Raw genomic sequence first — 12073 nt, 5'->3', positions numbered from 1 at the left:
AAAACTGGAGGATAATTACAACGTACTGTTAGTTTCTGCTGTATAACACCGTGAATCAGCCCTGTGTATAAATGTATCCCCTTCCCCTTAGGCCTCCCTCCCACCCCTGCCCCATCCTACCCCTTGAGATCATCACGAGCGTTGAGCTGAGCTCCCTGTGCTGTGCAGCAGCTGCCCACTAGCTGCCTGTCTACACATGGCGGTGTGTGCACTTCAGCGCTACTCTCTCGGTTCGTCTCACCCTATCCTTTCCCCACTGTGTCCAAAGGACCATCCTCTAAGTCTGCGTCTCTATTCCTGGGGAGGGTGGAGTCTTAACCGCTGGAATACCAGGGAAGTCCTGGTATTGAGGTGTTGCTGATGAGTTTTGTTTTATTTTCTCCCTTGATCCTGTCCTTGGTCTCATCCTCCCATCATATGTTTACCTATCCAGCATCCTTGGATGCTGGATAGGTAAACCCACCCCCATGCAGATATTCGCCTTCCATCACAGATTTGCTCTTCTGAGATTCTGCCTCTCCCTCTCCCCATGACTGGGATCCTCTCCCAGTGCTCTGGGCCCAGCACCCCTTTCGGACGGTGCAGAGCCTTTCCCAGAGCACATGGTAATAGACCTGTGGGCCCTCCAGGGCAGCCCTCAGCCTATGAACCAGCCCCTGAGCTCTGTCAGACCCACATCACAGGAGACCCGCAGGAGGACGTGGGCTGAGAGCTCCTGAGAAACTGTCAGACCCTCTCCCATAGAGCTAGCATCGTCAAGAAAGCCTGTCAGCGTTCACCAGGATGCTTGCTTCATTCTGTTCCCTGATGTAAATGTGACCCGAAAGGGGGATCCCCAGTCAGTGGAGTAGGAAGTTTGTGACAAATGTGACTTATGTGATAGCTCTCATTTATCAGGTTTGTTAATCTGGGCAGTTTGGGGGCAGGTGGAAATCCCTTTAACAGAATGGGTCTGCTGTGACCCACTTAAAGGGGCTGAGACTGGGCAAGGACACGGATTCTGGCTAAGGTCGGCCAGGTGTAAGTTTTATCCAGGGAGGTGCCACTCTGTTGTTCTAAGAGGGTTTAGGGAATGATTTCCGGGTCCCCACTGATGGTTAGTACTGCCTGCATTGTATACTTAATTCCCTGGACTTCTGTTTCTAGATTCTGTTCTGTTCCATTAGTCTGTCTGTTATTTGCTCATACCTCTTATTTCATTTGCTGGAACCGTATAATAATATATTTCAATGTCTGGCTAAATTATGGCTAAACCTCCTCGTTGCTCTTCATCTTCAGAATTTTCTTGGCTATCCTCTCATATTAAGTCTTCCACATGAATAACTCTGTCTAGTTCTAAAAATAATTCTGTTGATACTGGCATTTTTAAGATGTATATATAATTTAGGGATAATTGACATCTTCATATTGACCTTCCCTTGTAAGAACATGATGTCTTACTTATTAAGGTTTTCTTTTGTTTGCCTGAGAAGTTATCTTTATTTTTTCAGAACAGATCTGGCTTCTTAAATATATTCCTAGAAATTGGATCTTTTTTACTGCTACTGTAAATGGAATCTTTTATTTATTTTTATTTTTTGGCCATACCATTCAGCATGTGGGATCCTAGTTCCCTGACCAGGGATGGAACCTGCACTCCCTGCATTGGATGGTGAATTCTTGGACCACCAGGGAAGTCCTAAATGGGATCTTTTAAAATCTATTATAATGTCTATCTGGAAAGGCTACTGATTTTATTTTTCTTTGGTAATTTTTTACTTAGTCACCTTACCGGATTTTATTATTCATAGTTACTTTTTCAGTTGATTTTTTTGGGTGTTCCAGATGTGTGATCCGTTATCTGCAAATAATGATAACTTTATTATGGGGATTTTGTATGAAAGTAGAATTACAAGATACTCGTCAGTTTGGTAGGTTCTTTTTATGAAAGAATATGCTAGAACCTTTTGTCCATTATTTCCTTTTTCCACCAGATCTTTTTCCTAGGCTTGGGGCCTCAACCCTGCCAGCAAGGGCCTGTTGGCCTAGACGTAGATTGAGGGCAGAGAGCTTGGTGAGCCAGCTTCTGTTCCCACATGCCAGGTGCTCAGTGCAGGGCCTGTATCTTCAGAGCACGAGTTAGATGTCTCACAATGCTGTGGTGGGGACTTCCCTGGTTATCTAGTGGTTAAGAATCTGCCTGCCAAGGCAGGGGAAACAAATTCAGATCCCTGGTCCCGTAAGATCCCACATGCTGCTGAACAACTGAAGCCCGTGCACCACAACTACCGAGCCTCAACAAGAAAAGTCACCACAGTGAGAAGCCTGCACGCTGTCACAAAGAGTAGCCCCTGCCCGCCCCAACTAGAGAAAGCCAGCATAGCAATGAAGACCCAGCACAACCAAAAGTAAATAAATATTTTTTTAATTAAAAAAAATTTTTTTTTAATATGCTATAGTAGGACTCAAAGTACTAGTGGAAGGCCAGTCAAAGGGGAGGATGCTTTAGCCCCGGTGAAGGGCACATGCATGGTCCTGTGAAAATGCAGGTGCTTTGGTTTGGAGGTGTTAGCAGAAAAGCACAGAGCCTGTCTGGTGCTCAGTACCCATGGATCATTCTGATGCATCTGGAGCTGGTCCTGTGTGGCACAGAGCCAGGGAGGGTCCTCAAAGCTGGGTGGACAGTGCCAGACCCATTGAGGTTTAGGCCGAACACTTCTCTTGGAGCTGTGTGAATGATGTGCACAAGGATCTAAGACCCAAGGAAGATAAACTAATGAGGGCATCCTAGGAGACTTTGGAACATGTTTAAAGGACTGTAAGATAATGACTAAATGGTTTGTTTTCATTCACATCAGACAGAAGTCAGAATAATAAGAATCATGAGGTTTTACAAGTTCATATCAGGAAAAGCCTAGTTGCAAGTGAGAGATTATAATAAAATATCACTTTACTTTTTTTTTCCTGCAAAAAGTAGTCATGCCAGTTCTTTGCAGAATCATTTCGCATGGAGCCAGAAATCGTTCATTGCAGGAGTGGCCTTTCTGCTGAGCGGTTTTCATATTCCAAACATACATATGTTTCGCAGTGTCTAATTATTCTTGGGGACAATTACTGTCAGGTTCCCAAATGTGTTCAATGAGCAGCAATTGGTGTTTATTCAGCTCTAAAAAGACTGTGCAAGGGAACAGTAGGTTATATTGTCTGCCTAAAGGAACGGTTTGCCATCCGGAAACATCTGCTTTCTATTTAAAGCACTGAAGAAGGAATGGGAGTATATTTCAAATATACTCCCTAAGCATCAAACACCAAAGAAAGGAGAATAAAATTGGGTATGAAGGTAGTTTCTGTTCTCTGATATACACTCTTCAGCGTTTCCCTGCTGGGAAGGAAAGGTGGCCTCCTGGCATGGACAGTTGTGTTTCCTTTGGGTTTTTCTATTTATACTGATTTGCACACTTACAGGAACTGACTTCTGTGTCCTAGTTCCAGCTCTTACTTTCTCCGGTAGGGCACGGTGCTCTTTCAGAGTTGGAGTCTGCTTTTCTGGATTTTGTGGTAAGGTTTGTGCTCTGATTTTGCCTGTGAAGATGTAAAGGTTTGCTGTCCATGTTGCCCGAAATCATCCTGCAACTCTCAATTTCTTTTTTTTTCTTTTAAGTATTTTTTTGACTTTACTGGGTCTTAGTTGTGGCCTGTGGGATCTAGTTCAGTGACCAGGGATAAAACCGAGGTCGCCTGCAGTAGGAACACAGAGTCTTAGCCACTCAACCTCCAGGGAAGTCCCTACCTTCTTTCTATATAGAGAATGCTACCCATTCACAGCTCTGTCCAGAAGGTTGAATGAGAACATATACAACATATACCAGCTAAATATTAACTGACTTTCCTTTCCATCCTGTCTTTTTCTTCTTTTTCTTTAAATACCATTAGATTTTTTTTTCTTGTACTTTTAAAAAATATAACTATAATTTATTTATTTATTTGTCTGTGCCAGGTCTTAGTTGAGGCATGCGGGATCTAGCTCCCTGACCAGGGATGGAACCTGGGTCCCCTGCATTGGCAGCACAGAGTCTTAGCCACTGGGCCGCCAGGGAAGTCCCTAAATACCACTATTTTTATAATTTTAGAAAAATGAAACAGAACTCCCCCAGAAGCCAAGGACTTGGTTATTCATGTAGAAATCCCAGTACTGTGGGTAGTTTCCTGGTCTCAAAGCTGTGCCACACTGACCCTGTCTAGCCCAGGTCCCCAGGCCTGAGATCGCAGGTCTTTGAAGAGCTGTGGCAACTCCTGTGGGGCCCTCCCTCAGAATAGGGTCAGTGGGTCTCCCTGCAGCTCCCTTCCTGGGTCACCGTGCTCCGTCTGAGCCGGAACAGCCGCTTCCTTGGCAGAGGCCTGACCATGGAGACCAGGGCTGCAGCCACCGAGGGTGTGGCCAGCTGAGCCCACCCACTGTGCTCTCCCAACATCCCTGCATCTCTGGTTGTGTGTTGTTGTTGTTCAGTCACTCTCAGAAGGTCACAGCTGGACCACCAGAGGCTGCCCTCTGTCCTGACCAGAGCACCTCTGCCTTTCCATCCCCCTCCCCCATCCTTTGCAGCCAAAGATCCTGTCCTTGGCCCCTCTGTTGTCCTCTTCAAGCTGTGGGAGGGTGTTTTGGAGTTGCTTTTGTCATTCTGGAGGAGAGGTGCTGGCTCCAGTGGCGACTTCTTCCACTGTTTCTAGATCATCTGATAATGTCTAATGCGAGCTTCCTAAGGATAAAAATCACCTGGAGCTCTTGTTAAAAAATAGAGCTGGAACTTCCCTGGTTATCCAGCAGTTAAGAATCCTCCTTCCAAGGCAGGGAATGTGTGTTCAATCCCTGGTCCAGAAAGATGCCACATGTCATGGGGCAACTAAGCCCATGCTCTGCCACAACCACTGATCCCTGACTCTAGAGCCTGTGCTCCACAACAAGAGAAACCGCCACAGTGAGAAGCCCATGCATGGAAAGTGGAGAGTAGCCCCCGCTCGCTGCAACTCGAGAAAGCCCAAGTGCAGCGACAAAGACCCACAACCAAAAATTAATTAATTTAAAAGATGGAACTATGAAGGCCCCTTCCCTGCACAGCCAGGTTCCCATGGGGCTAAGTTGGGGCCCAGGAACTTGTATTTTTACTGAGTGCTGCAGCTAATTCCTATCAGAGATTTAGGAAACACTAGTCTAAGGGTGCTAAACCCAGACCCAATCCATCCTCCCCAGTGTGGAGGACACAAGGGAAAGCCTGACCCCCTCCCCTGGGAGGGCTCCTGTCTGACCGTGGGTCCCTGCCCAGCTTGTTAGTGCTCTGTGCAAAGGAAGCAGAGATTTTAGCTTAATTCTCTTTTTTAAATTGAGGTATAATTGACATGTAACATTGTTAGTTTCAGTAGACAACAACGATTTGGTATTTGTATACTTTGCATAATTCGATCCTTTTAAAAAGATTTTCTGTATTCCTGCCCTTTCAGTCGCTCCCTCCTCTTAAACATACGGAACTCCAGGTGAGCAACACCTTTCTGGTGTTGTACTTGTATGGTTAGCAGAACGTGGCACCGAGTGTACAGATGCAAGGCTTTCCCGTGTGGATTGATTAGGCGGGCGGGTATTCACGGGCACACACATGCTCCCCAATGGCTGGTCCCCCTCTCAACAACAGATGCAGAACACTACAGTGAGAATATTCCTTTGTTTCCACAGCTGTCATCCTGTGGCCAGAAGCCTGTCAGTTTGGGACTGAGTGGGTGGGTGAACCTGGTCACTGTGGCAGGAAGACAAGCGTCCTTATGATCCACACCCCGGAGACTCTTAAACTGCTCCTGGGACCTACAGGGGAACGTTTCAGGGGGCTAGGAGTGCTGAGCTCTGTCCCTTCTGGAAAGCTGAGCTCTAGAAACAGCTGCATTGAAGTAGCAGGAAGAGCGTGCCCTTGGCTTTTATTCATTCAGAGAAATAGTCATGAGGAAGTTTCTGCATTATCTACAGTCACAGTTGATGGCTAATGCTGGTATTCGTGGTGTTATTCAGTATCTCTTGCATGGGGTGCAAATGCCTAGTAAATTGCTTTTCTAGGATACAGTTTCTCTCTTAAGAAAGGGTTTCCTTTCCAATAATGAGCCTTGTTTAGTCAGGATGGGTTCAGAGATGACTTTACCTAAAACCACTCCTTTCAGAGACCAGAGCACCTAAAATTCACTTTTTCCTTTTGATTTTATCTTCTGTTTCCACTTGGGTGTCCCATTCTTTTATGTTGTCTCTTTGAATTGTGAGGATTAAAAAAATTAATTTTTCTAATTTTAATTTAATTTTTTGTCTCTCATAAGTGCTTACTATATCGATAGCATTTTATGAACGAGAGGATTATTTTTACATCCTGGTGTTGTGGCTTCCCCCAACCCCCATTTTGTCTTATTCGGAAAGGATTTTCCAGCCAGTTAACCTGAATTACCTTTCTTCAAAAATAATTATATTTTAAGAAATTATATTTTGTAATGAGTCTGTGATTTATTTTGTGCTACTTTGTGAAGCAGACACATTAAAATATGAAATGCAGTGAAATCCATTATAATTTTTATTCATCTGCCTTATTAATGCTATTGTCAAGATCTAATTAATTCCTAACTTAATAGAAACATAGACACCGTGCTAATTTGGTTAATAATCACATTAAGAGTTTACAGGCGTCTGAGTGAAAAAGCAACAATGCAGAGACAAGAATAGCAAAAGAGATTTAATGAATACTGTATAAAACCCAAAGATTTGTAAGTTGGAAACATAAAACTTTAAGGCCCAGTCAATTATGAATGAATGCATCATTCATAAAATGCTGCAAATATCAGTAGTATTTAGTAGAAATACAGTTGTTGCTTAGTTGGTAAGTCATGTCCCCATAACTGTAGGGGACACAATTACATGGACTGTAGCCCACCAGGCTCCTCTGTCCATGGGATTTCCCAGGCAAGAATACTGGAGTGGGCTGCCATTTGCCCCTCCAGGGGATCTTCCCAACCCAGGGATTGAACCTGCATCTCCTGCTTGGCAGATGGATTCTTTACCACTGAGCCACCTGGGAAGCCCATAGAAATATAGTATGAAGTCACAAATGGTTTGCAAAATCTTAAAACTGTTGCAGAGTCCCTACCTGCCAATACATTTGTTGCAAAGCCCTAAAAACTGCCAAGAGGATATCAGAAAAAGAACAGGACCCTTGACCAGGATGTAAAAACACAGCACCAGGAGTTGCCTTTTAAGCAAATTGCTCATTAAGCCAATTGCCCCTCAGCCTCAGGGTGTTGGGTTTCAGTAACCACTCCTCAGGTGTCTTTTTTACCTCCTCTCTTCCCTTTTCTTGTTTTCATTGTTCTCATGCATATGTATCTTTCCCCATAAATGATTAAAATCTTAGGTGGCTTAGAAATCATAAATCATACATGAAGCCATGTTCCATCAACTCACGGGCCTGTCTCTCCTCTTGCAGAGAACAGCCCATCTTCACTACCCGAGCGCATGTCTTCCAGATCGACCCCAACACCAAGAAGAACTGGGTGCCTGCAAGCAAGCAGGCTGTCACCGTCTCCTACTTCTACGATGTCACAAGAAACAGCTATCGGATCATCAGTGTGGATGGAGCCAAGGTACCATTTCACTGGCTCATTTGAACCTTCCCAGTCACTTATTTTTCATCAAAAGCAATATGATATATTTTTAAGGTTCACTTACTGTACGTCCTACAAACGTATCCAACTCTTTGTGACCCCACGGACTGTAGCCGCCGGGCTCCTCTGCCCGTGAAATTCTCCAGGCAAGAATACTGGAGTGGGTAGCCACTCCCTTCTCCAGTAATATGTCTTGCAAACAGATTGTACCTTCTTTTTCCCCTCTGTGCTGTACAGCAGGTTCTGTATTTTATACATAGTAATATATGTCTGTCAATCCCAATCTCCCAATTCATGCCACCCCGCTTTTTCCCTCTTGGTGTCCATACATTTCTCTACCTGTGTCTCTATTTCTGCCCTGCAAATAAGTTCATCTGTACCATTTTTCTAGATTCCACATATATGCATTAATATACGATATTTGTTTTTCTCTTTCTGACTTACTTCATTCTGTATGACATTTAAAAGAATAGATTTCCTTGTTAGCACATTGTCTTCATAAGGAGCATTATAATTCCATTTTGATAATTCTACCAAGGACCTATAATGTCCTTAATCTCTCCCATTATGGTTAGATACTGAAGTGGCTTTCAGTTTTTTCACTATTACAGATAATGAGCATCTTCATGAAACAGATAACCCTTGTTTGTTCATTGTGCTTATTGCTTTTTTAAATAAATAAAGAATTTGGCTGCTCCGGGTCTTAGTTTCTGCATGTGAACTCTTCATTGCAGCCATGGGATCTAGTTCCCTGACCAGGGATCAAACCTGGGCCCCCTATATTGGAAGCATGGAGTCTTAGCCACTGGACCACCACGGAAGTCCCATGCCTATTGCTTTCTTTTGGATAATTCCTTAGAACAGATTCCTGGAAGTAATATTATAGGTCAAGATATTAACACTTTATGGCTCTTGATGAATATTGCCAAGTGGGTTTCCAAAGAGTTCTGTCCTCCAGCCTGTATGAGAATGCCAGTTTATTGCATCCTCGCCAGCCTTAGGTATAAGATCTTGTTTGGTTTTGGTGTTATTAGCTATGGGAGTTGAATTTTATTAAGTGGTTTTATAGTATTTCTTGAAAAATTTTTTTCCTGGTGTTTTCATTATTCTGCCGTCTTCCTCAATATTTTAAAAGATATTTATTTCTTTATTTCACTGCACCAGGTCTTAGCTGTGGCATTTAGGTTCTAGTTCCCTAACCAGTGATTGAGCCCAAGTCTCTTATGTTGGGAGCTCAGAGTCTTAGCCACTGGACCCCCAGGGAAATCCCTTCCTCAGTATTTTGCCATATTATTATGGGAGCAGAGTAAAGGAGGGTTATCAATAGACATATCACCAAGTTTACAAAAGAAAAGAGCTAGACTCGATGCTTCATAGTTTCTTCTGTGTCTTTAATCTGTGTTCATCCTGATGGACATTTTCACATGGATTATCTGCTGTCACCAGAAATTGAGTGTATCTGAAGCTGAATACCCTTATTTGTCCTCTAAACCACCTCTCCATTTTCCCAGTCATTTGTTGCCAGAAAATATTTTTAAAAAGAAAGCAAATGGAAAAGCGCAGGGTCAGTTCCCTTTTAGTTGATCAAATGAAAGCCGGACTCACGTTTATGCCTCGTTCTAGATTTCAAGGCCATAACTCTTGTCCTGGTACAGTCTTGCTCAGACTGTTGCAGTAGCCTTCTGACTGGCCTCCTCCTGCCTGCAGTGTGTCTGGTCAGTGCTCCTAGGCAGTTGGAAGCAGGGGAGTTTTGGGTGCAGGCTGGTTGCAGAATGGGGCCTGGCTGTGGGCTCCTCCCTCCATGACCCCCACGACCATGGAGCAGGAAGCCTCCATTGAGGATCCCCCAGGAACAGTCTGAGAGCTCGTGGTGCCCTGGATCTTTTGATGAGGCTCCCGTCTTCAGGCAAATTCTCCCTTCAGCTTAAGTTCTCTAAAGGCCTCCTTTGTACTGTCAGCACCGCTGAGGTTGCAGATAGAGGAGCTTGGCCTTGCAGTCCTCTCTCTTCCTTCAGGTTGCCACAGCCCTTACTCATATTTTACGCTGAGTTCACCCTGCTGTTGAGGCTTGACAGACTGCTGCCTGTGCCCAGGTCCTCAGATACCAGCTCCCAGCTCTCTGAGTTAGGGCACACTTCCCGCTGCAAGCTGGGTGATCAGGTGTGGCAGGGATCCGGTGAGCACTAAGGGAGTGTGCAAGTGCCTGGCGCATAGTAGGTAGGCACCTTGTGTCTGAGGATTGAGTATCTGGAAGGTGCTTTTATTTTTTTTCCTTCCTCTGGGAAACATGGTGATAATGCCGTTGTGTTACCGCTTTCCTTCTCTGTGCTTTTGGACTGGAATCTCCTAGACTCTTGCCAGGATGTTCTGCTCAGGGTGGTGAGTCAAGCTGTCTTGCTTTCTTTTATCTGTAGATCCTGTCAGTTCATCCTCCATCCCTTGAGATGGGTTTGCACTTTTGTCAGCTGAGTTATCCAAGGATAGAGTGGGCTTAAATACAGATCAAATGACTTTCCTAGAGAAAGTGTTTTAGTCCTATTAGCTGGGCTCTGAGTAATGTGTCAGCGTGTCAGCCACTGCAGCGCACAGCTCTGCAGCTCCTGAAGCTGTGACAGTGGTGGGGTCAGAGCCAGAGGAGCCAACTCTGAGCAATCGGATGGGTGGAGGGCCCCCACTACAGAACAGAGTTAGTTCAGGCTCAGTGTGGGGCCTCCATCAAGTTAGGAGTCACTTAAAAAGTGGGAAAGGGGGCACTTCCCTCATGGTCCAGTGGCTAAGATGCTGCACTCAGCACTCCTGAGTTCGATCCCTGGTCATGGAACTAACGAAGATTCCCTTCTTTATGTGCCCTAATGAAGATTGAAGATCATGAGTGCCACAGCTAAGACCTAGTGCTGCCAAAAAGAAAGTGAGAATGGGGAACTCAGGCTGTGGGGTGCCCCTGGAATCCAGCACTGGAGCCCAAGGATCTCCAGCCACCCCTCCTATGATGCCCAACCACCCGGAGTTCCAGGGGCCCACCTAGAGCTTCTGCCTAAGCAGCAGGGCACATGCACTGTGACTGGGCCTTGTTCTGCAAAAAGGGAGTGTCCTGTGATGGAGCAGAAGGCCCAGGTAGCGGGAGGGGCTGGCCTTAGTTGTTCAGTGACTGTGAATGGCACTTGGGGCTGAGGGTAGGGGACGAGTGTCCTGTCCTGAGAGCTGGAGCACAGGATACCAGACAGGGATCCCCAGGCCGCCTCGGCCCTGCCGGACCTTTCCTGGAGCTGCTTGGCCAGTTCTAGGTCAGCTCCTGCACCTCCAGTTGCTCCACACATCAGGTGAGACATGGAGAAGGACCCCAGCATGGCGATGGCCACCACCCAGTCTTATGCACCTTCCTCCTCCCAACCCGTGGCTGAATTCCTTAGCTCCACAGCCCCAGCCTCCACCCTGCTCCAGGGATCCAGATGGATCTCCTTCCTTTCTTCCCAGGGACTGGAGCGGGGCACAGTATGCTGACCTGAGCCAGGGTCGTGCCACTCTTGTCCACTGCCCATCTGCATCCCACCCCTGCTTCCAGCTCCCCAGCTCTGTGTCCCACCACGTTGGGACAACTCCGCTTTGTTTTAGGCCTTTGCTTCCAAGTGTTATCTGAACTGCGATGACAGATGGTCAGGTGCTTTGAGCCTTGGGGGCTGTGTCTTGGCCCACGGGCTGCAGCTCTGACCTTGGGCCTCCTGTCCTGCCTCTCTCTCCTGGCCTGGCCATATCAGGTCTTGTGCTTGATGCTGCTGGGCCAGCTGTCCCTCTGCTGCTGCGGGCTGGAGGGGAAGCCTGCTCTGCCCCTCCCAGATGAAGGAGTGCATTTGCTTCAGGGACAGGCTGCCAGTGTGAACAGGACTCGAAGGTTGTGGTGAGCAAAGGCCACAGCCGTGGAGTCCACCATGGGCACCCTGCAGAGCAGGGCTCCCCGTGAAGTGAGGAGGTGCAGCAGCAGCTGTCACAGCTGTTGTTTGCAGTGGGCACAGCGGCCCCTCTGCCCTCTCCCAGCACTTGCCGTGCTGTCCTTGGGTAAGGCTGCCAGGAGGCCCCCTCCTTCCCCTGAGAGCTGTGGGTGCTGCTTATCATAGGAGAAACCTATGCTCAGACCTGTGTCTCCTCCTTCCTGAAACACTGAGGTGCTTGCTTCTTCCAGGGAGAGTATTTCACACCTCAGTCACAGTTGCCCCTCAAGGCATATGTTGGTGGGAATACATAGCTCCAGCGCTGCCTGGGGGCTCTGTGGATCCATTTCTGGGAGGGAGGGCTTCCAGGAGACTGTGCTCTTGGAGGAGCAGGCCTGGCTTACCTGTGGGGTCCCAGCACCAAGCTAGAGTGGGCGACGCCATAGATGTGGTGGCGGATGGGGTCAGGCCTGCAGGAGGTGTGCCAT

General features: G+C 46.6%; 1 protein-coding gene across 3 annotated transcripts in view; it reads left to right on the top strand.

Annotated features, from left to right (window-relative positions):
- The window catches only part of HOMER2 (homer homolog 2 (Drosophila)), a 127931-nt gene that overhangs the window by 82687 nt on the left and 33171 nt on the right, over nucleotides 1-12073 (top strand). For all 3 annotated transcript variants that reach the window (XM_010841108.1, XM_010841106.1, XM_010841107.1), the window contains exon 2: nucleotides 7482-7638. Coding sequence is in view for 1 of the 3 variants with exons in the window: in XM_010841106.1 (XP_010839408.1) it covers nucleotides 7482-7638 (157 nt within the window). In the remaining 2 variants the exon portion in view is untranslated. The remainder of the gene's footprint in view (nucleotides 1-7481; nucleotides 7639-12073) is intronic.

This window comes from Bison bison, unplaced genomic scaffold (assembly GCF_000754665.1).
Source record: "Bison bison bison isolate TAMUID 2011002044 unplaced genomic scaffold, Bison_UMD1.0 scf7180017864155, whole genome shotgun sequence".
Taxonomy (NCBI): domain Eukaryota; kingdom Metazoa; phylum Chordata; class Mammalia; order Artiodactyla; family Bovidae; genus Bison; species Bison bison.
This window is presented reverse-complemented; position numbering and strand designations above follow the sequence as displayed.